The sequence below is a fragment of the Dermacentor albipictus genome, chromosome 5 (genome assembly GCF_038994185.2).
Source record: "Dermacentor albipictus isolate Rhodes 1998 colony chromosome 5, USDA_Dalb.pri_finalv2, whole genome shotgun sequence".
NCBI lineage: Eukaryota > Metazoa > Arthropoda > Arachnida > Ixodida > Ixodidae > Dermacentor > Dermacentor albipictus.
The window spans coordinates 64,631,045-64,649,263 of NC_091825.1; the positions used below are offsets into that span (position 1 = coordinate 64,631,045).

The 18,219-nt window shown below is 52.1% G+C and overlaps 1 protein-coding gene across 10 annotated transcripts in view; it reads left to right on the top strand.

Annotated features, from left to right (window-relative positions):
* LOC135911706 (uncharacterized) overlaps window positions 1–18,219 on the top strand; it is a 288,230-nt gene that overhangs the window by 83,425 nt on the left and 186,586 nt on the right. For 4 of the 10 annotated variants that reach the window (XR_011514481.1, XR_011514486.1, XR_011514482.1 and 1 more), the window contains exon 5: window positions 9,151–9,334. The exons of 5 other annotated variants lie outside the window; for them this stretch is intronic. Coding sequence is in view for 1 of the 5 variants with exons in the window: in XM_070538434.1 (XP_070394535.1) it covers window positions 9,151–9,329 (179 nt within the window). In the remaining 4 variants the exon portion in view is untranslated. Of the gene's footprint in view, window positions 1–9,150; window positions 9,335–16,036; window positions 17,258–18,219 lie in introns of those variants that run through there. One more of the 10 variants, XR_011514483.1, reaches the window with a different exon arrangement.

Here is an 18,219-nt window from a genome sequence, read left to right on the forward strand (position 1 = left end):
AGACACGCTAAACCTCTCTAATACACATAAAAACGACATCTGTCGACACTTGGCGAAAGATTTATTAGATTATCTACCCGCTAGCTACTCGTAAGTTCTCCTACACCGCAAGAGTCACGTGGGTAACGTGACCTCTTAGGCGCAGCGATGTTTTCGGCCGCTCCAACAACCCAAGGACGCAAGTAGACGTAGCGGTCTGTGCATGCGCAGTAACGTCGCCCCTAGTTATTGCATACGCAAGCCGCTTGCGTCCCCAACACTAGGGAGTTTTAGTGTTGTTTTAATCGGATGATGATGGTGCTCTCCTCCCTTGTTGCCGATAGCACGGGAACGCTCGACTCGATGGCTCCCAGCAGGTCCGTGTCCGCGGGTAACCCGACCACCCCGTGCAGGAAACCGGTGCTCTTGCCGCGCTCGGCTGGCAGTCGGGCAGTCACTGCGATTCCGTGCAGCTCAGTGACTGCTAGCAGCTCCTCCAGGCACTCCCGTGTGGTAGTATCGGCTGCCAAAATGTTGCATTTATGGTTAACGCGAACCACTGCAACACCTGGCCGCGAAGAGAAAGTTGCAGCGAGTGAAAGGCGCGGTGCTCTTCGGAAGGTTCCACCGGGCGCCGAGGGACGGAAGAGCACCGTACCGACAACCGCAGGGTCAACCGGGAGTGCAGCAGTCTCCAGGGCTCGTGCACGCCGCAGGTCCCTCTTGGACTGCACCAGCGTGAAGTCGTACGTGGTGGACTCGCGGGCGTATGGTGTCCCTCTCTGTACTGCAGCTGTAGGCACGCTGGGTGTGACCAGGGTAACAGGTGGGCGCCGCGAGTCGTCCGTTGCCCCGGGAGACAAACGGGAAACATGGGCAGGCTCCTTCCTCTTCTTCTGCGTCTTCTTCCCCTTTGGCTTCGGCCGCGAAGCAGGCTGGCATGCTGGGTCCTTCAGAAACCGCGCCGCGGGGTTATCGGGGCCCTGATGTGGCAGTCTAGTAATGTGGGGGCGCGCCCTTGCTCGGAGGGGACGCGGAGGAGGCGGCCGTAGACTCGGCGGGATGTCGATAGGTGGCGCTCGCCCTTTTTGGAGGGCCTCCGTCAGGCAGAGACGAGGTGGCGGCTGTTTCGCAGGAGTGTGGAGAAATGGCGCTGCCGTGGTCCGGTGGCCGCACGTGGCAGCTGGCTGCCGTGTGCTAGCTGCTCCGGGCTGGGGGGAGAGCTCGACGGCTGCTTCCGTCGCCGGTTGGCTCCTCGTCCACGCTATCCGTCTCGCGGGCACGTTTCCGGGAGCTGAATATATCCGTGTCCTCGTCGTCGGAGGGGGGGAGCGGGACCGAAGCATGGGGCTCCTGTACTGGGGGCCGTCCTGGAGAGGCTTCGAAGCGGTAGTAGGCAGGGGGGGATCCACAGGGAGATCGATGGTGGTGGCCCGTTGACTGAGCCACTGGCCCAGCATACGAGTGGCACGAGAGAGAGAGAAACAACTTTATTGACCAAGAGGTTCGGGCACGTAGGTCCCAGGGTCCCCGCACGACCCCACTGCGCTATACGTTTGTGAGTTCATGGAGTTCCATGACGTGGGCGGCCCGGTCAGTGGCGATCTTCTGCCTGGCCGGGTCCGTCGAGCGCAGGAGGGTCTCCCATTCCTCCCATGTATTCAGGAGCTCCGGGCCCCGCGGGGGAGGGTCCGCCGGGCATTCAAGGAGAATGTGGGTAAGCGTAGCATGGGGGTGAGTGCATTGAGCACACGAGGGGGTGTATGCTCCCGGGCGGATGCGGGAGAGGAAATAGGGGGACGGAAGGGTGCGGGTCTGGATGCGGCGCCATAGTATTTGGTGATAGTTGCCAAGGGATTGGTGGGGCGGGGGGTATAGCTGACGTTCGGCGCGATATGCCTGGGTCAGCTCGCTTAAAGAGTGCATGCGCTCCCGCGAAGAGCTCGACTCCGATTCCGCCGCCGCCCGGTTGATGAGACCTCGGGCGTGGTCATTGGCGGCTTCGTTGCCGGGGTTCCCAGAGTGCGCAGGCACCCAGATCAGTTGCACCTGGCGGGGCGGGTTTGCGGAGGGCGAGCTGAGAATGCGGAAGGCGGTCTCGTGGACTCGTCCTCGTGCAAAATTTAGGAGTGCGGTTTTCGAGTCGGAAAGGACGTACCGAGCATTAGTGTGTGTAAGGGCAAGCGCGATCGCCGCTTCTTCCGAGGATTCCGGGGTGGATGCGCCAGGAAGGTGGAGAGTTGCGATGGGTTGGAGAGTATTGTCGACGGCTACAGCTATCGCGTCGTCGCCCGTGCAGGCCGCATCCACCCATACGGCGTCAGCTTCGTTACCGTAGTATTTGTGTAGAGCTTTTGCGCGGGCTTTGCGGCGGGCCGAATGATAGGTGGCGTGGGTGTTCCGAGGGAGAGGTTTTACTGTGAGCTGAGTGTGTATGGGGCGGGGAACCGATAGGAGTGTGGGGTCGGCTGCTGGTATGTGAATTCGGAGAGCGTCTAGTATGTAACGTCCTGTGATAGATTGAGCTAAACGAGTGTATTGTGCTTGCCTGTGGGCCTCTATGAGTTCGTGTGTGGTGTTGTGGAGCCCAAGCTGGAGAAGTTTGGTGGTTTGCGTGTTAGGGGGGAGGTGTAGGGCCACCTTGTAGGCTTTGCGAAGCATAGCATCTAGGGTGGCGATTTCTTCTTGTCGAAGTCGAAGATATGGTATTGTGTAGAGGAAACGGCTAAGTATGAAGGCATGAATGAGACGACACAAATCGCGCTCCTTCATGCCATAGTGTTTGCCGGAAACTCTTCGGATGAGGTGCGACAGCGCTTCCGTCACCCGCTTGAGTTTCCGGATAGTGAAAGTGTTCCGGCCGTTGCTCTGGATGTGTAGGCCCAAGATCCGCAGTGTGTCGACCTCCGGGATGGAGTGTCCGGCCAGAGTAACGGTGATTGGGGCGGTGGGAAGAGTACGTGGTGAGGGACGCATGAAAATTATCTGAGACTTTTCCGGGGAACAGGATAGACCAATGCTTTGTGCGTGCTGTTGTGTGATGTTTGCAGCGGTTTGTAAGGTTTCCTCTATGTCACCATCACTGCCGTGGGTGGTCCACAGAGTGATGTCATCTGCATAGAGGGTGTGGTGAAGGTGAGGGATATCTTGAAGAGCATGGGCTAAGGGAATGAGTGTGGAATTGAAGAGAAAAGGGGAAAGGACAGAACCTTGCGGAGTACCCACTCCGCTGAGGGTGTACGGAGGGGACGCATGGGAGCCCATATGAACGTCGGCCGTGCGTCCCGAGAGGAACGCTTGTATGTACGCGTACATGCGGGCGCCTACATCGAGGGGGGAGAGAGCCGCCATGATCGCTTGGTGTTCTACGCGATCAAAGGCCTTGGACAAGTCCAGGGCCAAGACGGCTTTAGTATGAGCGGGGATGAGAGGGTCAAAGATGTCGTGCGTCAATTGAAGCATTGCATCTTGGGCGGAGAGACCTTGGCGGAAGCCCACCATGCTGTGCGGATATAGGTTGTGGTCGTGCATATGCTGATTGAGTCTGTTTAAAGCAACATGCTCCAGAAGCTTCCCGAGACATGATGTGAGTGATATGGGGCGGAGGTTTGATATGGTGTGGGGTTTGTTCTGTTTCGCGATGAAGATAATTTTGGCATGGCGCCAGGACTGTGGCAGGGTGCCCTCTCTCCAGCATTGATTAAAATATTTTGTAATCTGTGTGATAGATTGATCGTCCAGGTTACGGAGCATAGAGTTTGTTATTCTGTCCTTTCCCGGTGCAGTGCTTGTGCGGATGTTTTGCAGGGCCATGCGGACCTCTTGTTCCGAAATATCGGTGTCAAGGGCCTCATTCGCGGCTCCTGTGTAGGGTGGTAGAGGGGGGGAGGTGCCGGGTGCCGTGTGTTCTGTCCGGAGTTGGTCCAGAAGGGTGTCGGGGGAGAGCGTGGAGTTGTGGATGAGGCGTGTGATGTGATGTTGTGATGCTGTGCGCGAGTGTGTGGGGTCAACAAGATGCCGTAGGAGTTGCCATGCGTTCTTGGTAGAGAGGTTGCCAGATATACTGTTGCACACCTGACCCCAGTTGGAACGGCACAGCTCCTCGGCGTGTGCAGCGATTTGTGTCTGTAGCGTGGCCAGTCTTCGTTTTAGCTTTCTGTTATGTTTTTGGCTTTTCCATCTCTCTAGGATGCTGTGGTGTGCCTCCCAGAGGTGGGCTAGGCGCGTGTCCAGTGTTGGGGTGTCGGGTGACGTGGTAATGTGTAGCGTGTGTGCGGTTATATCGTTTAGGAGAGATGCGACCCACTGATCAATGTCTTGTATCGGGGTGTCTGGGTGTTTTTGTCGTGCGGACCGGATTGCATCCCATTTGATAAGATTGTGGGTGAGGAGTCGAGGGCTGTGTTGTGTGTGAGGTATTTGGATGGCTATCATGTAATGGTCGCTTCCGAGTGTGTGTTGCGTTCGGGACCACGAGATACCTTTGAGGCAACGGCTAAGTGTAAGGTCCGGACTAGTATCCATGGTTACACTGTTGCCAATTCGGGTTGGTGTGTGAAAGTTGTTATGTGTAGTAAGGCGCAGGTCTTCGACAGTAGTCCAAAGCCTGCGACCCCGTGCTGTGGTGTACCGATAACCCCAGTCTGTATGCTGAGAATTAAGGTCGCCTCCTATGAGTAGGGGATTTCGGCCCGCGATGCTATGAATTTTATGGAGTAGAGTATCGAGAGTGGTCATAGCTTGGCGCGGGGTGTGGTATATGTTGGCAATAAAGATCGGAGGTGTATTACGTTTCGTGGGGATGATTTCAATGAGGACACACGGAGTGGTGGAGGTGATTGTGTGTTCTTGGAAGGTAATAGTGCGATGTATCAGTGTGGATACCCGAGGGTTGGCGGTGGTGTCTGAGTGTACTGCGTGGTAACTGGGAAGTTTGGCTTGGTGTTGTGTGTCCTGCAACAAAAGGATCTTAGGTATGGCAGGGAGGGTAGGTATTAAGAGCTGCAGCGGCGCGCGCTTGCCCCGAAAGCCGCGGCAGTTCCATTGAATTAGTGATAGGTGGGTAGAATTATCCCGGCCCGCCATATTGGAGCGTGGGTGGGGCGAGGATAGGTTCTCGTGGTGGTAGTGGAACAGGAGGAGTAGGTAGGTGTAGGATGGAGGTAGGGGAAACCTCCTGTGAAGAGCTGGTGTTTGTCTCTAGCCTCTGAAGGCGCGTCTCAAATTGTGCAAAAGTACGTTCGAGAGTTAGGCTTAAGCGTGTGAAAAGTGTGTCCATCTGTTGCTCAAGGCGAGAAGATAGCTGTTCGGCGAGTGTTGTGAACTTGGTTTCGAGGCGCGTCTCCAGAGCTACCAATTTGGCGTCAAATTTGGATTCCAAGTCTTTAAGATCAGCCTGATAATCGGCATGCGAGTCCGATGTGCGTTTCTTTTTATGGGGGGGTGAGGCGGGTATGGCAGGTGCGGTGGGTGATTCTGCAGTGGGTGGGAGGATTCGCTCTGGGGAGGGTTGCTGGGGTGTGGAGGGGGGAACGGGGTTGTGTGTTAAAAGTGTTGTGAGGCGGCTTACCTCCACACGCAGAGCCCGAAGCTCCTGGTCGCGGGGGTCCGGGGTATGCGGGGTGTTGCTTGCCAGTTTTATGTTCACGTTGGGCGTCTTCAGCTTGTCCGCCCATGTCGGTCGGTCCGAGCTCTTAGAGCGCCCTGTTTGTAGGCCGGCAGATGGTTCCGAGCGTTGTAATCCTGAACTGCGCGGTGAGTTGTGGTCGTCTTGTCGCCGGGATCGTGCTTCGCGTTCGGGTGTAGGCTTCGTTGTCCTGTGTAGGTGGCGGTGCTCGCATTCCCGGGTTCCGGACAAGTGCGGGCCTTGGCAAATGATGCAAACGGGAGTGCATGTTGGATTTGGTTCCTTCGGGTGTGACTCGCCGCATCTGGGGCACTTGTGTGTCCTAGGTTGGATACAAACATCTGTGCGGTGGCCTATGGTCCGGCAGTTGCTACAGGTCTCGATCCTTGGTGTGTAAGGCGTGCACATATGCAGTCCTCCGCCATAAACAATTTTTCGGGGGACGATGGCGTGACCGAAGGTGATAAGTATAGAGCGTGTAAGACCCATCCGTCGAGCATCTAGTATAGTAGCGTAGGGGTTGCGGGCGATCAAGTCTGCTAGAAGCTCTTGCGGCGATTCTTTCCAGTAGGCGTTCGTGATGACTCCCCTAACTGAGCCATCAGGGGGTGCGATATATGCCGCCATGGCATACTCACATTGGTTGTAGATGATGTGCTGGAGTTGCACAAGCTTGAGAGCGTCATCTTGATTCGCCGCAGACACTATGCAAGTGTTATTGACCGGGTGAATTCGAAGTGTCAGCGTGGAGGGGTCGGTAAGTGCAGCGGCCTGCATGAGAGCGGTGAGGAGGTAGCGTGGCTGGAGCATCATCAGGTCAAGGCCTCCCTGGGAGCGGAAGACGACTTTATATTCGTCTGGCGGAAGAGCCGGCAGCTGCTTGATCTTTTGTGCAGCTGTACGGAGCACGCGTAGCTGCGTCGAGGAGCTGTGTGGTGCGGGAGTTGTGGCGGTATCCCGCGTTTCCCGCGGCTGACTCTGCGATTCCCGACCGGTAGGATCGGCGCTTGGATCTTGGGTCGCTTTTCTGGTTTTCCGGTGATTCGCCTGTGTTCTCAGGACTTGGGTCCAGTCCCGAGGGTCATACTGGCTCGGGTCCATGTCGGTACCTTGCACCTGAACCTCCATGCTGTATGAAAGCGTTGGTGTAGTCGTGCGCACTCGAGATAGCAGCGACCGGCAGTTTTCGCCGTCGCGGCGGCCGAGCGTCTCGCCGGAGCTGGGGAGCCGGAGTCACCGGGGTTTCGAGGCGAGCCGTGCCGCTCGCGGTGCCTCGGGGGCCCCCGGCTGGGGGCGGCGGTTCGGGCCGAAGTACGTGCCGTGGAGCAGTGTTTAGGCACGTCTGACCTCGGCAAGCGCGTGTGGTGTTCTCCCGAGTGGCACGAAGTTCCAGGTCCTCCCTTGCACGGAGTTCGTCGAGGGATGCGGGGCCGAGTGTCACCAGGCTCAAGCTGGCATTGCGACAGTGGCGAACGCGTGGCGGGCGCTCTCCGGGCGAAGCGAAAACCATCTTGGCCCAAGACATCAGAACGGCACGCAGCCTGTCATATCTTCCGCGAAAAACGGCCTCTAATAGTGCTGTCTAGCAGTTTCGTTGTTCTCTAATGGATACATAAGTACCAAGAATGTGGACGTAGACACAGCCACCACCATGGCACATTTGGTAGTGCAACACACGCGTAATGCTGACGTTGTGGGCACAGCTCCCTCCAGTGTCAACTGTTGCTGCGGCGAGCGTACGAGCAAACGAACGAGCAACAACCAAGCGAACGAGCAAGGCGAAAGATAAAAGCGAACATGGGTCGGAACGGGGCATGTAAGATGCGTGGAAAAAAACGGAGAGGAGGGTTCAGTGGTACCATGAGGCGGAAAGCGGAGGAGGTATTGCGAAAGCGTGAGAAGAAAAGCATAGTGCGGCGACGATGGCTACCAGGCGGCGCCACAGTAGCGCGCGTCGTCTGGTAGATATGCCGCCGGGGGCTGCTGTGAATCGCGCCCACGCCTCACCCAGGCGCCGACTCTCGCGATCTCCAGGTTAGCGAGGCAGTCGCGCCACACTTCGCTTCGTTTCCAACGTGCTGCACGAGAAAGATTGTCCGCACCACCCAGTAAACCACGAAGTGAAAACAGGTATACAGCGGCGCTCAAATTTCGCCTTGGGGAGTACCGTAATTGTCGGTGAATTTCTACAGTGAAACCCCATAAGTCTATTTCCCAATGGGTCTGTCGTTGCCATAGACAAACAGTGCAAGGGCACACGTAGCGTGCGCCGTTGGGTTTCTTTCTGCACCAACAGATAGCGCTCGCCTCCGCGCTACCGCGGCGCCGGCCAGGTAGATGAAAAAACAGTTAGTGACGTTTCACTTCGCGAACGCATGCGATGCGAAATCGCGTGGGTGCTATAGCCCGCACGAAACTTGGCCCTCGGTGCGCCTAGGCGCCGGCACTGACCACGTCGCACATCCCATTGAAGACGGGGTGCGCGCAGCCGTACCATTTACGCACCAGCCGACGCAGTAAAACGCCTCCCCCCCCCCCCCCCTCCCACTCAATGGAAACACGGCGTGCTTCCCCCTGTTGTCCTCCCTTGCACACGCGATATTGAGCCACAATCGTCGGCTCAACGTCACACGCTTTCACTCGCACACACAGCATACGGCACGCGACGACGATGTTATCAGGAGACGAACTCGGTACGTCCGTATCGTAAACAAAACCTGCAGCAACAGGCAGATGAGGTCACGGGCAACCAAGCGCACCTCCGCCGCACGCGATTATCTTCACCTCCAGGCGCCTTCCACCTCCGCCTCCTTAACGGCTTCGAACAGGTATTCGCGCATTGTGTTAGCTTGTCAGTTTCACTTCCGCGTAAAAGGACCAGAAAGCTCGCCTTCACGCATAGCGTTCGCCGCAAGCGTTTCCCGGTGAAAAGTACGATTTCATAAGCTGCAGTTTCTGGGTAGAGGCAACTGTAGCATACAAAGCAGGGACTCATGTAAGTGCACTTTGGTATGTAAAAGAATGACCCGCCTACCAAATGGTTTGGGTTGTGACAGTGCTATGAGAAGGGTGTGTGTAATGAGGACTCCTGAAGAATATCGGGCACACGAGGCGCGGCCAGAGTGTGGTTAAGTGCAATTCACGTCTCGCTGGTCCACATGTTGTAGGTGCAGCAAGTAACGGCGCAAGTCAAATCGCAGGCCATTGAAATGGCATAGGCTAATATCTATGGAAATTGCACGTGAATGTCCCAGTGTGAATCATTTCAAGCTACGTCGCAATAAATTGTACTAGTTGGCGTTTGCAGCTTTGCAGACCAAACAGCTTCACAGGGTGGATTGGAGACCATTTAATTTTGTCCACTTTCATTTCTCTATAGTTTATATAATTTTTACAATACAGCTGTCTACCGCAAAAAAGATTTTATCTTGTCAAAAGAGTTTCTTTCACACTGAAAAGCTGTGTCCATTCAAACTGTTTCTCCTTCTGTTCTTAGAAACGTTTTTACAGCCCAAGTAAATAACGAATATTTCCTGCCTTTTCAGACATCCAAGCCGACACGGTTACCATAAACGTAACAGTTAACGCGCCACCAGAAACCCCTACACCGACTTCCACGCTGGTCGCCACCTTCGGGCCCCAGGTAGCCGAACAAGCTGGAAGGTTCATGAGCTGGCTGGTTAACTTAATGCGGTGTTCTCGCAACCCTGAGGTGCAGCAATGAATAGGGTAATGAAGTCTTTCTTACATTGACCGCTGCAAAGTGCGTAGCAGTTATGTTTAAATGTTTGATTAATGCCGTTGCAACATGGCCTCGCAGCATAGATATTTTTTTGCGATACTCAGCTTCAATTATCTATCGCATCGCTCTAACGTGTGGAAAGGTTTTTTTTTATTTTATTTAGCAATACTGTAAGCCTTCTTACAGGCTCATACAGGAGTGGGTCAAAATTAAAGCAACAAAACACTGTTGGTCAAAACTGAAGAAAGCAATGAAATGCGCTAATTATTACAATTCAAAGATATAACTTGCCAACAAAACGACAGACCAAAGAAAACAGTGCAAGGCAGATAATACAGGGAAAGGGTAAGAGCTATGAACAATTGAGATGTGGTGGGAAACGGCCAAAACACAGTTGCGCAATGGAACGTTGTAGCGTTCGCTGTAGCGTTGAACGTTGTTCCTTAGCTCTCAGGAACGCAGGAAGTCTAAAAGTAGTGAAGAAGAAACTGGGAATAGGCAAGAAGCAGATGTATGCGTTAAGAAACAAAGCCGGCAATATCATTGTTATTATGGATAATACAGTTCAAGTGGCTGAGGAGTTCTATAGAGATTTATACAGTACCAGTGACGCCCACGACTATTATGCAAGAGGGAATAGTCTAGAGGTATTTGACATCCCCTAAGTAACGCCGGAAGAAATGAAGAAAGCCTTGGGAGCTATCCAAAGGGGGGAAGGCAGCTAGGGAGGATCAGGTAACCGCAGATTTGTTGAAGGTGTGTGGGCAGATTGTTCCAGAAGAACTTGCCACCCTGTAGACGCAATGCCTGATTACCTAGAGCGTACCGAAATCTTTCAAAAACGCCAACATAATCCTAATCCATAAGAAAGACGACGCCAAAGACTTACTGTCTGTTGTCTACAAAGTATTTACTAAGGTAATCAAAAATAGAATTAGGAACACTTTAGACTTCTGTCAGCCAAAGGACCAGGCAGAATTCTGCAAAGGCTACTCAACAATAGACCACATTCACACTATCAATCAGGTGATGAAGAAATGTGCGGAAACGTAACCAACCCTTATACATAGCTTTCATTCATTACGAGAAAGCGTTTGATCAGTCGGAACCTCAGCAGTCATGGAGGCATTACAGAATCAGGGTGTAGACGACCCGTATGTAAAAATACTGAAAGATATACCGGGTGTCCCAGCTAACTTGAACCAAGGGTTTAAAAATGAAATATTGGGGTCAGGAGAGTGAAACTACCTGCATATTGGTGACAGGCATTTGGCGCACCACAGGAAATTTTTTGTATCGCAATTACTTAACTAGTAATTAAGATAATTTTTTTAAAATTTTTAATATTGACTTTAGACACTAAGTGTGATTCGCAAAGTTGGAGAGCACTTTCAGAAACCCCCATTCCATTATTCGCCATAAAGAAAACCTTACGTGTACCTCTTTTTTCGAGCTCGAAAGAAAGCCCGCGAAATACAAAAAAAACCACGTGACGAGCGCATTTGCGCGCCGCGATCGTGCTGCTCTCAACCGTGCTTTCAGTGAACGAAATCAGCTCCGGTATTCATTCGGCGGCCCCGTTGCAGCGGCAGGCCGATATCTTGGCGGGGGTTTTTCGTCCGCGTCAGCTAGTTGGCACCCGGCGACGACGACTTAGTCCCAATCTGATAAGATACTGAGATGGCGAGTCTGCTTTGTCACTCAGAAGCAAAAGAGAAATACAGGGAATAATGTTTCGCCGCGAGGTGTTGGCGGCTGTGTGTTGCAGTTTCCTAATGAGGATTTTGAAAGCTGGAAGCAGCGGTGAAGCACAGTTTGTCGTGTGCTCTTCTTATGCCACTCTCATGCGAGACTGAATCTTTGGTGTAGTGATTACTAGCACTGCAGACATGCCGTTTACAAATGAAGAGAAAGCAGACATGGTTCTGGCTCTAGGTGCATGTCATGGGAACAGAAGGCGCGCTGCAGACCTTATGCAACAATGGCACCCAGGCAGGCGGCCAAGTTCAGTAACGATCCTGCGTGCCTTCGAGACGCTGCGACGGATGGGCAGTTTTACGTCCACACGACACAGAGCACCTGTTTTTGACGAGGACTTCGAGACGCATATTTTATCGCTGTTCGCTCTGGAACCCCAAGCAAGCGTGCGCAGCGTGAGCGAGGATACCGGAGTCTCCAGGTCATCAGTTTGGCGAATACTGCGCAAACACCGCCTGCATCCGTACCACGTACAGCTTCATCAAAATCTGTTGCCACGGGACTTCCAAAACAGGACCGATTTTGCTAATTGGATTCTGATAAAGATGCAGGACGACCCGGATTTTTTGAACAAAGTGATATGGAGTGACGAAGCTAGTTTTTCGCGCAATTCACAGGTGAACCTGCACAATGCTCATTACTGGAGCGATTCAAATCCCTACTGGGTTTTACAGACGCAGCACCAGTACCAGTGGTCATTTAGTGTTTGGTGTGGACTTTTCGACGGTAGTTTGATCGGGCCTGTGTTTTTCGACCAGACGCTGACAGCAGATCGCTACACCAATGATATCCTCAGAGGACCCGTTGACGACTTCCTTTCGGATCTACCGCTCGCCAGGGCCACAAATGTGTGGTTTCAACACGATGGCGCCCCCGCGCACAGCAGCGCCAAGGCTCGGACCTGGCTCGACGCAGCGTTCCCGCAGAAATGGATAGGACGACTAGGTCCCGTGAACTGGCCAGCCAGGTCTCCTGATATGACACCTCTGGACTACTTTTTGTGGGGTCATATCAAGGACAAGGTGTACAGCACACCAACTTCCACACCGCAAGACCTTAAAGACAAAATAACGGAAGTCTGTTTAAACATGCCTGAGGCTGTCATACGAAATGCAACGGCTGATTTGGTTACAAGATGCCAGAGCTGTATCGTCGCACAAGGTGACCTATTCGAGCACTTTTTATAATTGGTAAGAAACCGAAATGAAATGGAGTCAGGACAACCGCATGCCACGGCTGTCATCGCCGCACAGCCAAGCCATAAACCGCCACTTTTATTTTCTTTGCAACTGGCAAATAAAACTCCTCTCATTTGAAAACTTCGAGCTTGGCAGTCTTTATCGCGACTGCAAAGCGCAGCGCACTCGCTGCAATTTACACCGTCACGCGCGAACTGGCTGACACGGCCGAAGAAACCACCACCAAGATATCGGCCTGCCTCTGAAACGGGGCCGCCGAATGAATACCGGAGCTGATTTCGTTCACTGAAAGCACGGTTGAGAGCAGCACGATCGCGGCGCGCGAATGCGCTCGTCACGTGGTTTTTTTTTGTATTTCGCGAGCTTTCTTTCGAGCTCGAAAAAAGAGGTACACGTAAGGTTTTCTTTATGGCGAATAATGGAATGGGGGTTTCTGAAAGTGCTCTCCAACTTTGCGAATCACACTTAGTGTCTAAAGTCAATATTAAAAATTTTAAAAAAATTATCTTAATTACTAGTTAAGTAATTGCAATACAAAAAATTTCCTGTGGTGCGCCAAATGCCTGTCACCAATATGCAGGTAGTTTCACTCTCCTGACCCCAATATTTCATTTTTAAACCCTTGGTTCAAGTTAGCTGGGACACCCGGTATAGAGAGGGTCCACAGCCACCGTTGTGCTCAATAAAAAAGCTACAAAATCCCAATAAATGGAGGAGTCAGGTAGGGAGATACGATCTCTACAATCCTGAAACGGTTCGGTAAAGTTTTGTAGACGCGTAGGGTACAGCTTAAGTGGAACATTCGCACCACAATTTAAGGGAAGCGTTACGTATTAATGGAGCTACAAGCTATTACAAGTTACCCTAATCCCTAGCCATGCTTTTCCTCCTCAACTCGTTCACCGAGCGATCGGCGCTAAGCTCCGCCTCACTGGTTCTGCGTCATGATGCGACGTCACTTCGTCCACTTCCGGTTGTTTTGGAGCGCGCACCCGCCTGCGCGAAACCTCTCCGCTAGCCGCTTGGCCGTTGATCCCAAGCGAGAGCTATCGAAGCAGCCTGCGTTGCGAGCATTCCGTCGTAGCGCCGACCGTGTCTGGTATTCCGGTAACCACAGGCAAGCTGGGTGTTTCGGCAGATGGCTGTAGGCATAAACTCAAGCAGATTAAGGAACTTTAGCGTAGACGTACGTGAGCGGCCTGATCGGTCTGCATGGTCCAGCGCAGAGCTTAACCAGCAGCCAAAGAAAGAGCTAATATTGCTCTAACCAAGTGGAAAACATTTTAAATATCTACACGAAGAACGTGTTGATGATTACACTCCTGCGAAAAATTTATACCACCAGCAAAGAAGAATACGTTTTGTTACTGTTACTGTGTGTGGTTGAGCTCTATGCCACCAGGTGGCTGCACACTCTTGAAATTTTCACACCCTTATGGGTGTAATGAGGGTGTACTCATCCTTGTACACCCGCATTATCCTTGTACTACCTTTAATCTATACCTCTTACTAAGTTTGATTACGACTACGGCTACCCTCTCGTTAATGCTGCAGAATTAGACACTATGCAGAATTACCCGCTATGTCCTTACGGATAATGAATCCTACCTCGTATTGCTTCTTATAAGGGAGACCTCTATAGCAGAGGACGTGGCCGTTATTTAGCATTGTGTAAGCCTCACCTGTTCTTCTAATCTCACTAAGGCAGATAATATCCCAAACAATGACTGATAATTCCTCAAAGAGTCCTGCTAAGCTAGCCTCACTCGATTTTAAACGTTGCAAGGGTCAGTTTGTATTGGCGGCCCGTGCTGATGCAGAGGTTCTTAGCACCCTCTGATGCGTTAGAGGAATGACCGCCGCCTTGGTCAGGTGTTTTGCAGCTGCTGGGGCCTGAGGTGCATTGGGTAATTGAGTGAGCCATGTGGGAGGGGGTGGCCGAATACTGCACCTGGGAGGCCAATTACTGTTCTGGTGAGGGAGTGTCTTGTTCAAGCGTAGTGGGCCTTCCTAATTTGGTTCTACCTGGATTAGTATAGCCCCACTCGCTCTCAGCGTCTCTCGCCGGTGTCAGGCGTCAGTAAAAGCCTGCAGATGTGCACTGGAGCATGTAAAAAAAAACAGGGGTGGGGGGGTTGAACTTCCCGACTACCGCCATCGAACATTCGGTATAGCTCAGTAAGATAATCCCGCAGGCAGCAAGGCGACCTTGTCGCCGATAAGTATGGCCGAGAGGGCCCTACATGCCTAATGAATCCGCAAATTTTTCCGCTTGTCAATTCTCAGTGGCCCTAACCTCTTGTTTCCCGAATCTCACGCATGCACGCGCGCCTAGCTGCACGATATATTTTCGCTGAATTTGAGCAGCGCTTAAGACTTGTGCGTAAAAATAAAAAAGGGAAAAGTTTTCAGCGCTTACCAAGAGGCGTATGATCCGCTCGTCGCGTCTGCTTGCCCCATGGAGTCCGAAAATATGGCTGGGGCTTACCTAAGGTTAAGCCTGGATATCTGGAAGCGAAAAGGTTCGGTGATGCTTATCGTTTAGCTTATGGTTATGCTTACGGTTTAGGTGATGGTTACTCTTTATCATTTAGCCTATGGATATGCTTACAGTTTAACTTATGGATATGCTTATGGTTTCATTTATGGATATGCTTACGGTTTAGCTTATAGATATGCTTATGGTTTAAGTTATGTAAATGCTTATGGTTTAGCTTATGGTTGTGCTTTGGTTACCTTATGGTTATGCTATACGTGTGCCTTGTGTAGTTATGCAAATTGCTTATAAGTGATATATGCCATAAGTTATGCAGGATGATTAAACTTCTTTACTCATCATTCTTAGGCACATTGTCTTGCGATTTCTGTACAGCCATAAAGACAGCTCCCTGTATCGGTAGTATCACTCTCTTCTCCTTCCATGTTGAATGTGCACGCCTAGTCTCTGGCAAGCGGTTACATAGTCGGCCTCCGCGATAAACACGCGCTTGCGCCGAACGTCAAACGATGACGCACAGCGCGCGGCAGTGGCCACCTGCGCCGACTCCGAACACGCTTACGGAGCCAATTCCGACTTAAGGTTGTTTCACATGGCGCGATTGGGGCGAAAGAAATCGTTCTGTCGCGCGCGTCGCAGAGCGATTTTCGCTGACAGCTTTCACACGCGTTTGCGACAGCGCGATATCCGTCGCAGCGATGCGCAAGGTTGCCTCCTGCTAACGAAGTATCCATGACTGCATCGTTAAATAAAAAAAAAATGGCTGTGGCTTAGCTAAGGTTAAGCCCAGGATGCGAAGCATACAAGCGTTTATTTTAGTTGTTGAACCACTGTTTAGCCTGGTGAACTGCTGTTGCTTGGCTATATTTGGTTCGGCTAGACGAAGACACAACTCATGCGTTACTCTGCTTCGCCTTCAAGAGTGGAACGCGACAGCGTTCCCGTCGAACCGCCAAGGGGTGTAAGACAATGGGCTACAGCGCAGCGACTACGCGCCCCGCATTGGACGCGGTGAGCGTCGAGCAACGCAGCGTTCGGCGCGGCAACGAAATGTGCGCCTGAGCAAGCGACGCACGCCTGAGCCTTAGAAACAGCTCGTTTCTAATGCAACACCGCATTCACTAGAGGCGCTTTTGTACCGCTTTGAAGCATCGTACTCGTGGCTCAGCGACTCCGCGTTCGGCTTTCGAGGAGGAAGGACGCGTGATGGCTCGCTCTGTGCGAGGTTCTTTGGCGGCTGCCGTTGGCCGCGGTGACAGGTTTTCTTCTGCCCCCTCGGATTATAGGATGTTGCTGCCAACATTGCCTTCAGGCGAGAGCATGCAGCAGTGCGTTTTTTTGCACGGGGACCTGGCAAGAAGACCATATCGGCTGGAAGATTTTCGCGAGCCATTGGAGGAAGCTGGTATCATCAAGAACATCACGGGTATTGGAGCCTACCAGATGAATCACGTCTGGCTAGTCAAGTTGCGCAGCAAGGTGGACAAGGATGTCCTCGTGAAAACGGGTGGACTTCAAGTCAAGGGCGGCTTCTGCGCTGTCATTGACCCCGTCCAACAAGACGTCACCGTGAAAGTGCACTGGGTCGACTTTGCTGTCCAAAGTGAGAGCTTTCGGCAAGCGTTGAGTAGCTTTGGTGACGTGCTAGACGTGTCGAATGACAACTGGTCCGTCACCGGTTTTGAACATGCGACGTCCACGACGAGAGTCGTGCGAATGAGACTTAAGGAAGGTGTTGAGCTTGATGACCTGCCTCACCTGTTCAAGTTAGGAAGTGGCACTGTACTTGTTGTGGTGCCGGGCCGGTCCCCACTATGTTTGAGGTGCCGCACGCAAGGACACATTCGACGGGACTGCCAGACGCCACGTTGTGGTGTGTGCCGGGTGTTCGGACACGAAACCAATGATTGTGCAAGGAGCTACGCTAGAGTAACCAAAACTGTTCTCCCTACAGAACAAGACCAAGAGAATATAATGGACGCGGAGGAGGCCGAAAAGTCTGCCCCGAACAGCAACAGCAAGGAACGCGAAGACAAGGCCCGGGAGACGGACGCCGAGAAAGCTGGAGGGACGACACCTGAGAGCCGCGATTTGAGGAAGGCAACTGAGTAACGTGCCGAAATAGGCGACACGCAAGAGCCATTGCCCTTAAGTCAAGCAAGTGAAGAGGAAGATATGGGCGACAGCTAGCACTAAGATCACTACCGCCGAAGATCAAGCAGACGCTACGGGGGCGACCGCGGCACGCGGGAAGCGTCCCAGAACAGGCATTCCGAAGTTGACGGAGGACAGCACCGAACGCAAGGTCAAACGCCTGGAGCGTCAGTGGCATCGCGTTGCTGGCGCCAAGGGTAAAAAACATGTCCCCGAAGTCCGGTCTGCGTCTTCGTCACCGGTTCGGGGTCAGGGACGCGACAAGTAATACCCCGGTATTCCCGCTGCAGGGTAGAACCACGGTAAGCGTTGTACTGGTGGTTCGTGCTTACAATCACCATGATTAGTATACCTGCACCATTACGCATCGGTACGCTCAATGTACGGGGTCTAGGGACCAGTCGCAAGCAATATCAGGTCAAACGCATAATGCAAGAAAGAGACTTGCGGTCCAGGAAACTAAGGTTAGCATAGAGGAAGCGACCGAAGGCTTGGTAGCAAAATTTTCTTTAAGGTACGATGTATGCGTGAGCCATGCGGTGGGAACATCAGCCGGGTGTGTATTGTTTGTTAAAAATTCAATTGACATTGTCGTTGAAACGGTTACAAGTTGCTTGCAAGGACGTTTTGTTTTGCGCGATCTTTCTTACGGGGAAGCGAAATTTAGATTAATTTGTGTCTATGCACCTACAAAGCCGCATGAAAGATGTCTGTTCTTTCGCGAATTGAGTATGTATTTTGATTGTGAGAGGTGCTTGATCGTGTTGGGTGACTACAATTGTGTCCTTAATCAGGAAGACCGTTCAACCACTGCTAGTGTAAATGATGAAAGTGCTGTGTATCTTAAAGAATGCGTGAGCAAATTTTCTTTAAATGATGTAGCACAGTTTGCAAGAGGTGGAAGTCGCCAGCACTTCACACACTTTCAAGGCACCAGCCATGCACGAATAGATCGAGTGTATGTGTGTTCGGAGATTGCGCCTTTTTGTCAGAACTACGATGTTGATGCCGTTTCTTGCAGTGACCATTGTTTAGTGACCATTGAGATCGGCCAAAAGCAAAAAAGAAAACTTGAATGGGAAAGGTGGAAATTGAACGCCAAGCTTATCAAGGATGACGTGTTCATAGATAAAAGAAAAAAAGAAATAGAGCAGTTTTTTAATGACACACTACGCAGTGCCGCAGAGAAATGGGAGTTATTTAAACAAAGGGTAAAATTGAACGCTATGGAAAGAGGTGGGCATATAAAATATCAAGCTCAAAA